Source organism: Mesoplodon mirus (assembly GCF_964341445.2).
Source record: "Mesoplodon mirus genome assembly, chromosome: 5".
Lineage (NCBI taxonomy): Eukaryota > Metazoa > Chordata > Mammalia > Artiodactyla > Ziphiidae > Mesoplodon > Mesoplodon mirus.
In genome coordinates, this window is record NC_138980.1 from 479,928 (window position 1) to 498,093 (window position 18,166).

Below are 18,166 nucleotides of genomic sequence, written 5' to 3' on the forward strand. Positions count from 1 at the left end.
TAATAATGTCCTTAGGTTTCAAAGTGCTAACTCAAAATAAGTTTTCCTGGCTGTCACCAAATCAAGTAAAAATAAAAGCACATTTCTTGGAGATGTTCCCTGCCTATCTTCTAGGACTATTAAAGTTGTAATCAACAATTTATTTCTACAACTTTAGTTTAAATTATGCCATAAATTAATTTTGATGAACACTGTTTAAATTCTTAAAGCATAAATAATTATCACTAATACAGTAAACTGTACTTCAAGAGATTTACAAGGAACTGAGCGCCTCCAAATTTCTGATCATTAAAAACAGAATATATACCCCAAATTTTCTGTAAAACATTCATAAAATGGATTTATCCAGTAAGAATACTGAAATTACATTATGGCAACACCACATTAAATATATTTGTTACAGAATTTTTGAAGAAAACCTATACTGTGAAAACATACTAGTTTTTATTGCATTTTAGGGAGTACGGATTATTGGAAATTACTCAGGACACAGAAAATATTTAAAACACAAAATCTTGCTTAACAGTCTATTTTGGTGTGACCATTTATTCCCTATAGACTTAAAATATTTTTCTCTCTTTTAAAGGTTACAGTTGTAAATCTGCACTCTTGGTTCAATTTATCTAATCTAATAAGGTGGAGAAGCTGTTCAAACTGACCCACAGAAGGTAGTCTGCCACAGAATGCAGTCTGCCTAGAAGAGGCAAGAACAAATATTTTCAAGATGTAACAGGCCATTATATCTTACTATGCTGCCCCCAAATTCAAATATTTTGTAGACAATAACAAACACAGATGAAAACACTTTGTGTAAAGCTCAAACCTTTAGCATCTAACAAGTGCACTCTAGTTCCAGCATCTATGAAAAGAATATATCCTCCATAAACAGTGCTTCTCCCCTTCCCCTTCCATAAAGCTCTCTGGACCTGTTATTACATAATGCAGATCATAGGAAAAGCAGTTTCCTTCATCTCATCAGTCCAACCAGCTCCAGCTTGCCCTTGCTGGAAATTGTCATGATGCACATTACCAACACAGTGTTTAGGATAAATGAGTAAACACACCTTTTATTCACACTTTACAAACAAAACAAAAAACCCAAAAAGAAACCCCATAAAAGTTATGCATTGGTTCTATACCAGTAATACCAGCTTTCCAATATACTGACTATAAACTGGATGTGTTCGGTGCCAGCACAACTTAAAACAAAAAGCAAAAAATAAAATACCATCACAACAAAATGTTAAAAAAAACAAAACAAAACAAAACAAAAAAAACCTTCAAAGGAAAAACCAGGTCCCAGACAAAGATTCAAGATCAAAACCTTTTGGAGAATTTTTCCTTTTTTTTAAAGAAAAAGAAAAAAAAAAAAAAGAATCATTTACTTAAACAGTATGTGATTTTATTTTCTCTTAAAAACAGAATAAGCACATTTAAGTGCTAAACATTTTTCATAAAATTTTAAGTCATTATCCAAAATGACTCACTCTCTGTATAAAAACTGTTATTAACATTCAACAATTTCTTTTCTTAATGCTCACATACATGGTGCCCTTTTGCTCCCCTGCCTGCAGTTGAAACAAAAGCAGTTAGACCAAGTTCCCTGTGAATTCATTTGATTTTTTTGAGAGAATGAATGAATGAGAACAGAACATATAGGAGTTAACTTTGCAAAGTTAAAGCTGGCTTTAATCTCTACTAACAGCACTATGGGCAAAATACAAGGTATAATATAACTTTTATCTTGGTTGACATGTTAAAATGACTTAGTCACTTTTAAAATGATCTGAAGTATTGTCTTAGGGACCTGTTTTGAAAATACATCTCATTTATTTTATACTGCTTCATAAACGGAAAATTACTTTTTTTTTTTTTTAAAGGCATGATTTCTAAAAAACATGGAAACTAAGGAATACATAGAAAACAAAAAGAATTCACATGATAGTAGTACTCTGGGTGACGAACAGCACTGTGCAATGACACCAAGAAGCAGTGCTTGGGTCTGGTGACTAAAGACCCAGGGACCCACCCTATGAACATGTTCCAAAATGTGATATTCAATGCTTCACAATGGAAAAAAAGCCACAGCCCATACAAAAGCATTTTCATAAAACTCTGACAAATGTTAAACAGTATTTAAAAATATAAAAGAGGATGCACAGATTTTCTCTGCATGCACAGAGGCAGTGCTTGGTGAGAACAAATTCAGGCAGGCACGGTGGAGAGGACAGGAAGTGTCTCAAAAAGGAGTTAAGAAGCTGTCCCTAAGCAGCTGTAGTTTTGTAACTTAAAAAAGCCGAGGATTTAAAAGTATCAGAATGTACATATATCAACCATTACATTCAGTCCATAATGCCTACAGATCATTCACTGCTCAGCTTATCTGTCCTGGTAGATAGCTTTTTGTAAAAACCCAGGAATTCATGGGTAAGTTGCCTCTGGTCCAAGAAAATGTCCTAAACTTTAAACAGATTTAGATTTAAAGAGCAATGTTCTCAATTTAAAAACAAAGTAGTACAAAAGGGCTAACAAAACCCTAACAGTGCAAATCATCAGCAGAGAAAGTCTGTTGCAACTTCTTTTACAAGCTGGCCTTTATAACACATGAAACAGGTAAAAAAAAAACTTAGCCTTAGATTACAATACAATCATTTCCAAATCTGATTTTTTAGTACAAAATTTCATAAATCAGGTCTTCTGTGGATCATATACAATCATAAAGGCTAAATTTAAATTCTATATTTTACAAACAAGTCTGAAAAAGGAGGGAGTAAAGTATGGAAGAATGATCTCTGGATGTTATTACTGGCCTCAAAAAAGTAGTGCTACAGATTTCTGTGCAAAGAGAATATGCTGTTCAAACATTTTCCTATTTCAAGGCATGAAAATATTATATTGGATAGAAGAAACAGGAAAATTACTTGTAACAAATTAAAGATAGGTGCAAACACACCAGTCCCTGTCTAACAGTATATAAAGCATATCGGGCTCAGAATTTGTCTGTTTGCTAGCACCTGGCTTTCATACTATATCCTTATCAAATAATCAGATTGAAAACTCAAATCATCATTAAGAAAAAAAAAATCCCTAGTGGCCATACCTCACTCCCCTATATTCAGATTTTTTACGAGTTTACGAGTGAAACTGAGGTCATCCTCTGAAGGTACTTGACTACCTCCTGCCAGGAAGGTGAATGCCGTTAACTTGGGGCAGGAAAGGCAGTAAGAGCTCCAGTTGTGCAAAAAGTGAGAAGTGGTCAGAGGGGATGAGTGGGTGTGGGCAGCCGCTGATATTGTTCTCAACTAGCCAATGGTGGTCCAGAGGTCCCAGGATGCCTAAAGTGTTCAGCTGAGGTTTAGAATAGAAGATGTAGTCAATTATACCCTGAAAAACAGAAGGCAAAAAGAAAAAAAAGACAAGGCCCCATATAAGATAACACTTGAATACTGAGAACTTTCAAGACATATCCTTAGAGTCAAACAAAAAACTTACAAGCCTGTAGGAAAATGCAATACTACATAAACCAAATGGCATCCCCAAATGTGAGAATGAAGAAAGTTTAGGCATGATAATCATTCTTCCTCCTATCTGGATCTGTTCAAAATCTTTAACAAGACCTAAAGGATCCCTCATGATAGGACCTCTGCTTCTCTTTCCTAACTTAATTTGTGACACTTTTCCTTGCTCACTACTCCACTGTCACACTAGCCCTCTTTGGGGAGTAGGGAGGTGCGGTGTGAAGTGGGGTACATTCCTTGTAGGCGCCAAGCTCTGTCCTGCCCCAGGGCCTCCACACATGTCTGGAACACTTTCTTCTACTTGTCAACTGGCTAACTCCTTCTCAACCTTCAAGTGCCAAGTTTAATCACTTTCCCAAGGCCTTCCTAAATCCTGCCCTCACCCACTTAATAGCTCCTATCACCTCTGATTCTTTTCCCTTGCTAACGCACTCCCCAAGGTGTAACTATATACTCATTTGTGTGGTTGAGACCTATCTCTCCCACCAGATCATGATTCCACGAGGGCCAGACTGTCTCTGCTCTCAACACCCTCAACAGTACCGAGGCACAGCATCTGGCACACAGCTAGGTTACTCTTGGTTTGCTCCTTTCCTCCCTGTAACTTCCTCCTTATAACTTCAGACTCTCCTTTACATGCTCCTGGCCAAGAGCATTTAAGCATGTTCAAGAGTCTTCTTCCTAACTTTCTATCAGGAACAGGAACAAGAGGAAAAAAAAAAATCCCTAATCTCTCCCACCTTTTAGTTATCACCCTCACCTCTTCTTCAATCAACCTGCTTGAAATAAGAATCTAGAAGTTGGTTTTTCCTACCTCATTGCTCAGTTATTCTCCAACTCATCATATTCTAGTTTCTCTGACTAGCTCTCCAGTGAAACAACTCTTATCAATATCTTTCTGAAGCTTAACACACACACCTCTTTCCCTAGAAAGGCTTTCTTTCCTTGGCCTTGAAGTCCCTATACTGTCCTGGTTTTCCACCTCTCTGGTTACTGTCATTTACATGTCAGTTTTCCCCAGTCTACTCCAGTCTCTCTTCAACTCTACACACTCATCTGTTCCCAGGGTTAAATCATTATCTACAGTACTGTGGATCCTCCAAAGCCAGATAAAAAAAAACTGTCAGTTTGCAACAGTTTCTCAAAGGAGTCTAAACAACCTCCACTCTAAAATTAAGAACCAGTTACCACAAGTACTTACACCATTCTAATAGACAATCTAACCTGAATGATTATTTTCTCAGCAGGTTAGAAATGGAAAATTAGGATTTTAGAGAGCATAAATGCAAAAGGTAGCTAAAAAGGACAGTTGAACACAAGTCCTAAACAACCACAGATAATAAAAATGAGGAGAATTACTAAGGAAAAGGCTCCATATTGTAATCCATTAATTGTGTAACAAGGCATATAAATAATATATATATTAGAAATTTAAAAATGGCTAATAATAAAAGACATTTTGGTTCTCAAGTATTACAGTTTCAGTTAAACTGAAATAGAGATGGAACACCTCATCTCAACTGACAGCAAATTAAATGCGATGGCCCTGCACATCCAGCTGTTAGTAATGAGCCTATAAAAAAAACAGTAATTTCCCCAAAAAGGTGACAGTTAACTCAGGATTTATTATCATTATTTCATCTTATTTCTTACCTTGGAAATGATTCTAATAGGTATCTATAAAGTAGGGATGGGACTCTAATCACATGGAATTCTACATTAAGAGTAATAAAAGAATGCTGCTGTCAACTAGCTTGAGATGGCTTAATTCCATTCTGGGCAGTAACGTTTAAAGCCATCATAAAGTTATAAGACACTTTAAAAAAAATGAAGGCTTTAGAAGTTTATTATCTCAAAACTCACCTTAAAATCAAACGTGTAATTGGTGTAAGGCATCAGGCCACTCTCATAGGCACTCTTTAACTTGAAACCATGAGTGATCCTTCCATTGGTTGTCCCATTTTTCCCATTACAGCTGAAGTTTGTAAGACTTTCATTATATCTCAGTTCCTTAAAGTCTTTATGATTTGTTTCTACTCCACCAGTGCTCAAATATTCCACAACACCTATAATGAAAATAAATGTACTTTTTGCACTGTCAAGTATAATACACAGTGTACAATACATAACTAAAAACATAATTTAGTAAAGTTTTAAATCACACGTATTCCCACTTTCTAAAATGTTTCATTGTTTTTCACATTTGCCAAAACTTGTATAAGCCCATTTTTACATGGTTCTAATCATAGTAGACTGAATATTCTATACTGTATCACATGAACTTATGCTCATATGTCTTCTCAATTATTTTTTTTAATGATTGCATAATACAACTGGGCTGATGTATAGTATTTGTTAAGCTAGTTCCTTATTTTTTTAAATTCATGTTATTTCTACCTTAAAAAATGAATACTATAATCAACATCTTAGTATGTAGGTTTCTGCTATGCTTAGTATAAAATACCAAGATTAGGATGAATTGTGCCTAAATATACATTGGGTTGGCCAAAAAGTTCTTTCAGCGTTTTCCGTAAGATGGCTCCAGCAGCACTTAACTTCATTCGAAACAATTCTGTTAGACTGTATGTGACAGCAGTTATATCAGCGTGCATTTAAAAAAAAACTTCTCACAAATGGTGAATTGTTGTGTAGCCATTTCAATACTGAAGATGGAAGAAAAAAAGCAACATTTTCAGCATATTATGCCTTATTATTTCAACAAAGTTAAAAATGCAACTGAAACGCAAATAAAAAGATTTGTGCACTGTATGGAGAAGGTGCTGTGACTGACTGAACGTGTCAAAAGTGGTTTGCAAAGTTTCGTGCTGCAGATTTCTCACTGGATAATGCTCCACAGTCAGGTAGATCAGTTGAAGTTGATAGCGATCAAATAGAGACATTAATTGAGAACAATCAACGTTGCATCACGAGGGAGATAGCCGATATACTCAAAATATCCAAATCAAGCGTTGAAAATCATCTGCACCAGCTTGGTTATGTTAACTGCTTTGATTTTTGGGTTCCACATAAGTGAAAAAAACCTTCTTGACCAATTCCCCCGTGCGATTCTCTACCGAAATATAATGAAAATGTTCCGTTTTTAAAACAAATTGTGATGGCTAATGAAAAGTGGATACTGTACAACCATGTGGAATGGAAAAGATCGTGGGGCAAGCAAAATGAACCATCACCAAGCACACCAAAGGCCGGTCTTCATTCAAAGAAGATGATATTGTATATATGGTGGGATTGGAAGGGAGTCCTCTATTATAAGCTCCTTCCGGAAAACCAAATGATTAAATCCCAACAAGTACTGCTCCCAATTAGACCAACTGAAAGCAGCACTCGACAAAAAACGTCTGGAATTAGTCAACAGAAAACGCATAATCTTCCATCAGGATAATGCAAGACCCGCATGTTTCTCTGATGACCAGGCAAAAACTGTTTCAGCTTGGCTGGGAAGTTCTGATTCATCGGCCATATTCACTAGGCATTGCACCTTCGGATTTCCATTGATTTCAATCTTTACAAAATTCTCTTAATGGAAAAAATTTCAATTCCCTGGAAGACTGTAAAAGGCACCTGGAACAGTTCTTTGCTCAAAAAGATAAAAAGTTTTGGGAAGATGGAATTATGAAGTTGCCTGAAAAATGGCAGAAGGTAGTAGAACAAAACGGTGAATACGCCGTTCAATAAAGTTCTTGGTGAAAATGAAAAATGTATACACACACACACAGCCTACTCTGAAAGAGTTACAGAGCAAACTTCATCATCCCTGGACACTATTTTTCCAATATGCGAAGCATAAGATGGGTTCTGCAAATATTTAACTTTCTTTTAATTAGTTAACAAGACTGGACATTTTCCCATGTGTTTGCTATTAAAATACTATATTTTGCAACATGGAAATAGGTCCTAAGATCTGCATTATTTGACAAGAGTCTCTCTTGGCCCCTCAGATACTTTGTAGCTAAAGAGAGGATGCAAAGCATGTAGAGAAATTGCCGGTAATCCCCAGATGGCTTTGAAAGAAGAATTATGGATCTTAGACACCTTTATTTCCCCTGAAAACGAATTTTTTTCTTTTGCGGTACACGGGCCTCTCACTGTTGTAGCCTCTCCCGTTGCGGAGCACAGGCTCCGGACGCACAGGCTCAGCGGCCATGGCTCATGGGCCAAGCCGCTCCGCGGCATGTGGGATCTTCCCGGACCGGGGCACGAACCCGTCTCCCCTGCATCAGCAGGAAGACTCTCAACCACTGCGCCACCAGGGAAGCCCTAAAAACTAATTTTAACATAGTTTCTAACTTATTATCTATTCTCTCATCTATTGTGAGAGCAGTGATGTGCTACTGGATTTAAACACTCCGAGCGTGTGAATGTGCACATTCTTGCATGCATGTAAGTCCAAGGAAAAGTATTCTTGTGTATGTGAGAAAGTATAAACAAGGAGCTAAAAGATAAAAAGAAATACTTAGTTTGATATTACAAGGACTATGGTTTTTACTCACTGTACTATCTATGGAAAAGTATATTTAAGAATAAGGCTTTCTGTATTCTTCTACTTTGTGATTAAAAATCAAGATTCTTGATCTTTGTTTGTTAAAATCACTTGCATGATCTGTGTAAATAAAAAAATCTCAATTTCCACCTGAGGTGTATTTTTCTCATCAAGCCCACCAAAACTGGAGATCCTTTAATATATGGTCAAATTTAAACTGGATTTTATTACCACATGCTGGAATCCCAAAGAGTCTGTCTTAATAACCTTTTCAGAGTGTGCATTACATATAACCTGGGGATAATGAAATACAATTATATGTTCTTTAATAAGTTACTTCAAATTATCACCTACGTGTTTAATGAAGATGATTAACATCCTTCCTCCTGAGGTTTTTCATAATATCATTTCATTTTCAAAAGGTTCCCCTACTCCACAACATATTTTTTTAACCTGATTCATAGCTGCCACTATAAATTGAATTTTCATTTTGACTAAATTTGGAATTATCAGAAACAACACACTACAAAAACATTTTAAGTCAGTAAGTATTCTATATAACATAGCATTGTTTGGTTTGGTTTTGTTTTTACCAGAGTCCGGCAAAGAATTAAGATCTGCACACAACACCAGTGGAATAGTTCCAAATTCTCCCAATGCACTGGACTGGAGGCTTCTCGAGGCTTTATCAATGATGTTCTTCACTTCTGAGAGGAACATCATTGTTTGAACCAACTTCACATCAGAGTATTCAGGGTCCCAGTGCATATGAGCATTAGCCACGAGAATAAGTTGTTTTTCTGTTCCAAGATGTGGCTTTCCAGCTATATTAGATAAAAAGAAAACAAACAAACAAAACCTGTCCATAACCCCATATATGCTCACAGGGTCTGAAAGCAAGTAATATCTCAGAATCTTGGGAATAATAAAGAAGCCTAAAATTTAGTTAACAATCTCCCACCTGATGACTGAATCTACCCTACAACAAACCTGAGAAATAGACACCTAACCTGTCGGTTGAGTACTTCCAGCATAGGGTATTCACTACTTGAACAGAGACAGCCCATTCTATTTGGGATTTTTAAATAGTTCCATCTCCTTAAAAATTCTGGTCTTCTAGATGTCCTAAATTGAGCATCATAAAATTAAATTGACACCCTTTTTCTTAAGATATATTTAAGATAGTCACTAAGTTCCATCTTTCATCTTTTCTATCCCTCAGATTAAATATCCCCATTTCCAACTGTTCCTCAGGTGACAGAAGTTTCAGTTCTTAGCATGATGGTCACTCTAAACATACATTTAATTTGAAATAAGTGGTCCGTTTCTCCAAAACTCAAGACCTTTAAAATAATGACTAAAAAGGTCAGGAAGAGCAGTAAGCATACAGAATATCCTTGTTGCCAAGAAATTATATAAGCGTATGGAGTTCTTCTCTCTGAGCAGTCATTTTAACTAATATTTCCTTCAGCATTTTATGTGAAAAATTCTTGAGGAGAAAAGAAAGCTGTTTTTTTCCTTTGGGTTTATGCCTTTTAAGATTTGAAATACTTTTCTGGGCAATGCTTCCTCATCTTGAGCTTTGCGGTAGAGATAAATGGATATAAGGTTTTAGAATCTAAGATTTAAATTCTGAGTTTCTTCAGGTGTTAGACAAGACTGACTATTAATATGTAACAAATTTTCTGTTTTCTATTAAATTTTGGAGGTCAATTTCATAGGAAGTGGAAAGGTCACTCACATGACATTTCAATCAATTCCTTTCGCAGTTCTAGCAGTACAGCAACTCCAATGTTATCTTTCGTCATGACTCTGTTCAACATAGCTTCAGACCCTTCTGAATTTGCCATTGCTAGCTGATTAAATTCAACAGTGTGTTTCTGAACCAAAGTAAATCTAAAACAAAAACACAAACACACACACAAATATAAAATTGAGAATACCAAGACATTAGCTTTGTGGAAAATGCAATTTTCCCAAACTTCCTTAACAGATATGATGGCATGTAAATTACATTATGGAAAATCCTCCCCACTTAACACCAAGCTTCCCATGTCCATTTAAGTTGTTCTCAGTCTGTTACGGATACAAATAACACTTTGATAAACTTTTACAACTTAAGAAAATGTAGTCATCTTCTGTTTAGGTTTCACATTGGAAAATTCCATCTTATAATTTTAAAATAATTCTCTTCCTAAGTACACGCTTAAGAATCTCTCCACCATCCCAGAGGGAATGCAATTACAAGGTGTTTCAAGTAACAACTGGAGTTAAACCCTAGCAAACACCTGAAGAAACAGCAGCACTTTCAACATGTCCTCCAAAACACTATTTCTGATGAATCAAAACAAACCCCTCTAAGTCAACAGTACTGTTTTCTTGAGTAATAACGTAACGCCTCATTCTCTTATTTGCCAACTAATTTCCATTCCCTTGGCCCCATCCTGCAAACAGAGAAAGTTTTCTTTTTAAGAAATAAGATGACTGGGAATTCCCTGGCGGTCCAGTAGTTAGGACTCTGCACTTCCACTGCAGGAGGCAAGGTTCGATGCCTGGTCTGGGAACTAAGATCCTGCGTGCCATGTGGCTCAGACAAAAAAAAAAGAAAAGAAAGAAAGAAGATGACTTACTTTTCTGTCTTAAAGAATATTGCACAGCCATCAACATGTTTTCTTTCTTGTTCTGACATTGTCCTAGCTCTAGATTTAGGACTAAAGAATCCATTATAGCCACGTTCTTTCAGTTCTACCAGAAAAAAACTGTAATACTGTTCTGTTTCAACCTCCTGAAAAATTGTAAATAGCAGAGTTATTTCCTAAGACAAAAATCAGTCCTATGCATTAACTTTATATGTACAGTTTAAGAACTTAAAAGAATTTCAAAGGACTGATCTGCAGAATGAAGAATTACATTTTTTCGATGTAATTTATCTGAAACCAATCAGAACACCTACTTGTCATTTTACAGGTACCAGTTGATAAGGTCAATTCTTTGTTGTTTAGGAGTAAAGAATAGAAAGACATACACCCCTATGCATATATATTTCCTTATATTTTAGAATTGGCATAGAACAAAAATCAGAGAGGTAACAGGAACTCCACAGATCAAATTTCACACCACAAGGAGAGTGACTTGCCCAAGGTCATGTAAGTTATTATGAGAGTTGGACTGAGAAGTTTCAATGCCCTTTCCACTTTGACCTAACTATTCAATTACCACTGGTAGTAAAGCAAAATTATACCTTGATAGTGCCACAATTTCAGTAACATTGCCACCCAATTAAAAAATAGTGTACAGGGGCATCAGGGAGGAAAAAGTAAACATTTAGCTGTCATAGCAAACACTTAAAACCCAGCTTAACCCGTCTGCTTAATTTGGCAGCACACTGCTACAAAGCACAGCAGGCAGTGAATGCTCCCAGAATTCACTAAATACAGAAAAAGTCCATATTTTAAGAACTGCTAAAGCTAGGACTTCAAATGTGTCAGTGTAATGCGTTCCCAAGCTGTTCCTTGCTTGATCAATGTTGGGGCATTTCTGCAATTTAAACAAGTGCTCTTCTGATAACTTACCTGAAGACTTATGACATCAGCATTGCAACTCAAGATTTCTTGAATAATGGCCTTTTTCCTGTAGTCCCAATTTAGTGCCCATGATGGACAGTAGCCATATAACTGCCGGGTCGCATATTTATCACAAAGAACATTATAGCACATGACAGAAAACAAGGCTGTAGGAAAGATAACTTTACTTATTCACACACGTGGCAGAAAAAAAAAAACATAATTAATTTCAATAATTTTCACTTAAATGCTAAGTTTGACTTTATTCATTCAATATATATTCACTGAAAAGCTACTATATGCCAGACATGGCATAAATAATGTTAGAAAATAAATGAAGGACAGATATGTGAACAAATTATAATATAAATAAATAATGTGTTTCCTGCTACAGAGGTACACACAGGAAGGTTCAAAAACTAACAGAATACAATCTTAAGTCCTTCAGCCTCTAAGACCAGGGCTCCCTCATTTCTATGTTCCCTCCACCACTTCAACAACTGTTAATGTAGAATGTGGAAATCTGACAGGTAGTTTGCTTAACAGGCATCTCTACTTTTCTTCTACAGAGCAACTACTATTAATTCACGTGAAAGAATAGACCAAATCCTGTTGCACACATCACAGAAGTGCTCAAACTATTTTCATACAGTTTTAAAAGGAAATTAGAGGTCATTAGTTCGATTTCTCTTTCAAACAGGTGTTTTGGTTATCTTAAACTTCTGTATTATCAAATACATCTGGAACACAGTACGGTTTGGAAACTTACAGTATAGAAAGATTTTGGTGTATTTATTATAACTGAAATTGATCAATACTTTAGAGCAGAGTTCCTCAACAGCAGCACCTCTGATCTCCAGCCACAAGATGCCAAGAGCACTTCTACCAGTTGTTAACCATCAAAAAATATCTCCAGGCATTGCCAAATGTCTTCTGGGGCATAAAATCGCCTCTGGTTGAGAAGTACTGCTTTATACCAAACTTTCCATAGCACAGTATAGAGGCCAGGTAAACAACTCTTCGTTACTATCTCCGAAACCAAATCAACCTTAAGCATTCTACTGTAACACTGCCCAAAATCTAAAGCATACCAACAATACTATTAGGTTTACAAGAAAAAGTAAAAATAAGATTTAAAAAATTAGGCTACCAACCAGTTGGCCGTGTTCTGTCTGGTTCTTGTAACATAATCCAAGATCTTGGAGGTGGTTGTTCTGTTGAAACTAGTTGAAAATAAAACACAAAATTAAACAATATTCTTACATGTCTTTCTAAAAAAATGGTTTAATCAAATGACCACTTACTTCTTTTTGCAGTACCTGCCAAATTATCAAGCAAATAGTTCAGTAGCCTTCTTGTTCCATCTGGTTCCAGATAGAGGTTCAATATATCCTGGGTAAGTGGATTTCCTGGAAATGTTTTTTAAATAGGTAAAATGAAACCAAGACAAATACTAAAATATTTCAAAACTGAAAAATAGACCAAAAATATACCAAAATTATCAGATCATCTATAACAATGTATATTAACTATATTAACTATATAAACCACATATATAACTGTATATAAAAAACTATATATTAACTCAACATACCAAACTAGAATATTATTTTTTTCAGCTTTTGATGTGAAGAATAAAAATGATTCATACCACATTCTATAGAAGTATCCAAAAAATGATTATTAATGGACTGATGTCAATCTAGGAGATATCTAATAGTATATCTCTGCATCTGACCCTGCCTCATCAACACTTTCATAATGATCAAAAGAGAGTAAAACTGGATTGGGGAAGAGCTGGAAGAAGGACTAGGCAAAGGAAAGGTGAGAGCCAATATCATGAATCACAGAATCAAAATTTAAGAACGCTACAAAGTTAATAAGAAAACATCCTAATGACAAATGCAGTCGAACACTTAGATTTTTTTTAATTCTAATGAATAAAGTAACAGGATGGGACAGACTTGGTTTAAGATTAAGCCACTAATGAAGGGGAAAACCCCAGGGCAGTGATCCAACAGTCAATTCAATCACTGTTTCAACAGGGCCAAAAATGAAAGCAAATGCAATGGTTTACATGTATTGTTAATAGTCTCAAATTCTCTCAGAAGGACTTCTTATGTACAAGTAACAGCACAGGACACTGTTTCAAAAGCAAAGTTCCTATCCATGCTCCATTTTAAAAAAGACTAATAAATTCTATAGATGGAAGATAGGTAAAATGATGAGAGATCTTAGCCATTCCAAATTAAAAAAAAAAAAAAACAAAAAGGTATGGACTATAAGAATGATCACCGCATAGAGAAAAAAGCGTTTTCTTCCTTTTCTCTTGTGAAAGAGTAGACTCAAAAGGCAGAATGAGGACCAAGCTCAGAATAGAAGTGTTTGTTAAACATTAGAATTATTTAAGATGAAATGCCCTGACCTGTGAGGTAGTGGAGTATCCTTCATTAAAAGCTGGATTACACGGATGGGAAGAATCCTAAGTTAGGATTTTAAGAACTGTAAACGTAAAAACATGCTCCTATAAGTGCAAAGTATATATTTGTAGGAAGACAAGTAACAATAGTATCATTCCCCATGTGTGTACAGTTCTTTACAGCTACCAGAGTCCTGAAGTTTTCATTTAGTCACAATCCTATGAGACAGGTAGCTATAACCTGAAAGTTACCAGGACCCTGTTAAGGATATCTTGAGAAAATGAAGTCAACAAAAAAACTTCTCAGTACCAGGTAAGCATCCCATTCTAACTAGACCTACATTACTGCTGTTATTTTTACTACTTTCTAGTGCAAAAAATATTTAAAGGCAATGCTGAGTACTTATAACTATGTGATCCTCCCGTCTAAGATCTTTCTAGAAAATTAAAAACCATCCCCAAACCCAAATATCTATTTTTGACTCTCTAATAAATGCATGAAGCCAAATGGTATATTTCCCCCAACATCTGCTTGTTCTTTGGAATTCCTTTAAATTTAATCTACTCTTCACTGCCTGGAAAAATAATACACATAGGGTGAACTTAGCAAGTACAATTCTGGAATTAAATCATGATATTGAGTCTCAGAACTAAGGAACAAAAGTGAATGAGAGAAGTCGTTTCTGGAAAGATGAAGTAAACATACTTTTCCCTATTTCTCCTGCTGAATACAACTAAAATCCCATTAATTATGTGTAAAGAAATGTAAGACTCTGAAATGTGGTAAGAAGGCAGAATGTTCAGAGACCTCAGGACCTGAGGAACAACACAGTGGTGAATTCCTTGGGTTTACTATTTGTCTCATATATCCCAGACACAGAGCTAAGAAGCCAGCAACAGAGAAACACCTATGGGTACAGAAAAAAAATTCCAACAAAAGCCAAAGGGCCAGGAAAGGGCAGCCTAACAAAACGAAACTTTTAGATAGTAACAGCTCTACTACAGCTAAACACCAAAGAAACATACATGGCATCCTCTCTACTCAGGCCAGCAAAGACCAAGCAGGGAGCTTAGACTTACACCCTTATGAGGAAGTAAGGAGGTACCCCAACACCCCTCGCAGGGTAGGGTCAGAGAAGGCCAAGAAGGTAGCTGGGACCTTTATCCCCTCCAGGCAGTAACAAGCACCTCCTCCTCCGCCCTGCGGTGTCAGCAGAGACCAAGAAGGGAAGCCTGGACTTCCACACCAACCCGCAGTAATGAGGTGTTCTTCCACCTCCCTTCTGGGGATGACGTCAGAGGAGGCTGAGGAGAGTCAAGACTTTTACCATCTCCCACTGGTAATGAGGTCACCCCAATGCAGTGACTATGGAGACCACATAAGGAGCCAAAACTGCCACCTGTACCCAGCTGACCCTCAGGTGTCAACAAAGGCTAAGTGGAATCTTAACTCCTACCTCCCCTGGCAGTAAGGAGATGGTGTTCTCCATTTTCCCTGCCACAGCAGTGTTAGAGAAAGCCAGCAAAAAGGTTTAAATAAGATCCAGAGTCTTATACCATAATGTGAATATATCCAGCTTCAAGTGAAAATCACTAATCATACCAAGAACCAGGAAAATTTCAAACTGAATGAAAAAGATAACAGATTCCAACACTGAGATGAGAGAAGCATTAGAATGATCTGAGCAAAACAGAGAAGGCATGATAAAAATGCTTCAATGAAAAATTACAAACATGCCTGAAGTAAAAAGACAAAAAAACAAGAAGACTCAGTAAACAAAAAGAAAGTTTTGGTAAACAAATGAAATGTAAAAAACCAAATGCAAATATTAAAACTGTAAAATAGGGTAAATGAAATAAAAAAACTCAGTTGGATGGGTTCAATAGCAGAATGGAGGGCAAAGGAAAGAATCAGTGAACTGGAAGATATAACACTAGAATTATGCAATCTGAACAACAGAAAGGAAACAGATTGAAACATATAAATGAAAAGAGAGCCTCAGGGACCAGTGGAACTACAACAAAAGACTTAACGTTCATGTCTTCAGAGCAATGGAAGCAGAAAAGCACAGGGCTGAAGAAGTACTAAAGAAATGGTGAAAGCTCCCCCAATCTGGCAAGAAACCTAAACCTATAGATTCAAAAAATTCAAACAGGACAAACCCAAGCAACATCGTAATTAAGCTGCTGAAAACTAAAGACAAAGAAAAAAATCTTGAAGGCAGCCAGAGAAAAACAACCTTATCTGTCGGGGAAAAACAATATGAATAACCACAAATTTCTCATCACAAACCAGTAGAAAGTGGCATGGTATTTTTCAAGCGCTGAAAGAAAAGAACTGTCAACCCAGAATCCTATATCCAGTGAAAATATCCTTTGGGAATGAAGGAGAAACAAAGACATTTTCAGATGACAGAGAACTAAGAGACTCTGTTGCCAGCAGACCCTCCCCTAAGAGAACCATTAATGAAAGTTCTCTAAATGCAAAGGAAATGAAAATAGAAGGAACCCTGGAATATCAGGAAGGAAAAAAAAAAGATTATGGTTTAATAAAAGGGGGGGCAAATATAATAGGCTTTCCTTCTCAAGTTTTCTAAATCATGTTTGGCAGTTAATTGGGGGAGCAGGCAAATAAAAGGTCCTAAAAAGAGCTATGGTTTTTATATGTCACTCAAACTGGTAAAGTAGTTAACACCAGAAGACTATGATAAATTAAGTTTATATACTGAAATACCTAGAGCAACCACTGAAAAAGATAATTCAAACACATCACAGACAAATTAAAATGGAAATGTAAAAAGATGCTCAAGTAACCCATAGGAAAGCAAGAAAAAGAAAACAGAAAAACAAAAGCAAGGAGAACAAACAGAAACAAAAAATAAAGTGGCAGATGTAAGCCCCAATAAATCAATAATTATAGTAAATGTAAATGGTCTAAATAGACCAATTAAAAGACAGAAAATTGGCATAGAGGATTTAAAAACATGACCCAACTATATGCTATCAACAAGAAACTCACTTGAAATATAACAATATAAGCAGGTTGAAAGGAAAAGGATGGAAAAAAAATCATGCAAACATTAGTCAGAGGAAAGCAGGAGTGACTATATTAATATCGGATCAAGTAGATTTCAGAGAAAATCACCACACTGCAAGTGGCCTTATGTAACGATAAAGGGCCAATCCCCCGAGAAGAATTAGCAATTCTAAATGTGTATCTATCAAACAACAAAACTGCAAAATATTTTAAGCAAAAACAGTTCCATCCAAAAACTGATGGAACTGAAAGGACAATAGAGAAATCTACAATTACAGTTGAAGACGTCAACACCCCTCTCTCAAAAATTGAAAGAACCAGACAAAAGTCCACAAACCATCAATCTAATAGACATTAGACAAATATACTGGATCTAACTGCTATTTATACATCATCTACACAATAACAGCAGAATACAAAACTCTTGTCCAATGCCCAAGGGACAAATACTAGGATAGATCATATCCTGGGCCATAAAACCAAACGTCCACAAATTTAAAAGAACTGAAATTATGTAGAATGTACTCTTCAACCACAATGGAATGGCACTAAAAATCAATAACCGAAAGACAACAGGAAAATGTGCAAACACTTGGAAAATTCTGAATGATCCATGGGTCAAAGAGGCAGTCTGAAGGGAAATTTCAAAATGCACTGAGCTAGTGAAAATAAAATTTGTTGCTGGACACAGCTAAAGCAGGGTCAAGAGGGAGAGTTACAGCACTAAATGCATATACATCAGAAGAAAAAAGTCCCAATTCAATAATCTAAGCTTCTACCCTAAGAACCAAGAGAAAAGGAGTAAAATAAACCCCAAGAAAAAGCAGCACAGAAATACGGAAGAGCAGAAATCAGTGAAACTGAAAACAGAAAAATGGAGGAAAAAAATGTTAAAGCTGTTTCTTTGACAAGATCAATAAAACTGACGAACCTTTAACCAAGACGGATAAAGAAAAAGAGAGACAAAAATTACCAATATCAACAACGGAAGGGGATAAGGGTATGACTACAGACCCTACAGGAATCAGAAGGAGAAGGGAGTACTATAAGCAACTCTACATACCTAAATTTAACAACACAGATGACACGGGCCACTTCCCTGAAAAACACAAACCATCACACCTCACC

At 36.1% G+C, this 18,166-nt stretch overlaps 1 protein-coding gene across 3 annotated transcripts in view; it reads right to left on the minus strand.

Moving 5' to 3' along the window:
* Positions 1-1,662: 1,662 nt before the first annotated feature.
* The window catches only part of CNOT6 (CCR4-NOT transcription complex subunit 6), a 65,135-nt gene continuing 48,631 nt past the window's right edge, over positions 1,663-18,166 (minus strand). For 2 of the 3 annotated variants that reach the window (XM_082623852.1, XM_082623850.1), the window contains 8 exons: positions 12,887-12,991; positions 12,737-12,805; positions 11,592-11,749; positions 10,650-10,804; positions 9,761-9,915; positions 8,613-8,843; positions 5,382-5,584; positions 1,663-3,384 (listed from right to left, as the gene is read on the minus strand). In XM_082623852.1, coding sequence (XP_082479978.1) covers positions 3,172-3,384; positions 5,382-5,584; positions 8,613-8,843; positions 9,761-9,915; positions 10,650-10,804; positions 11,592-11,749; positions 12,737-12,805; positions 12,887-12,991 — 1,289 coding nt within the window. In that variant the 3' untranslated portion in view covers positions 1,663-3,171. The remainder of the gene's footprint in view (positions 3,385-5,381; positions 5,585-8,612; positions 8,844-9,760; positions 9,916-10,649; positions 10,805-11,591; positions 11,750-12,736; positions 12,806-12,886; positions 12,992-18,166) is intronic. The other variant, XM_082623851.1, reaches the window with a different exon arrangement.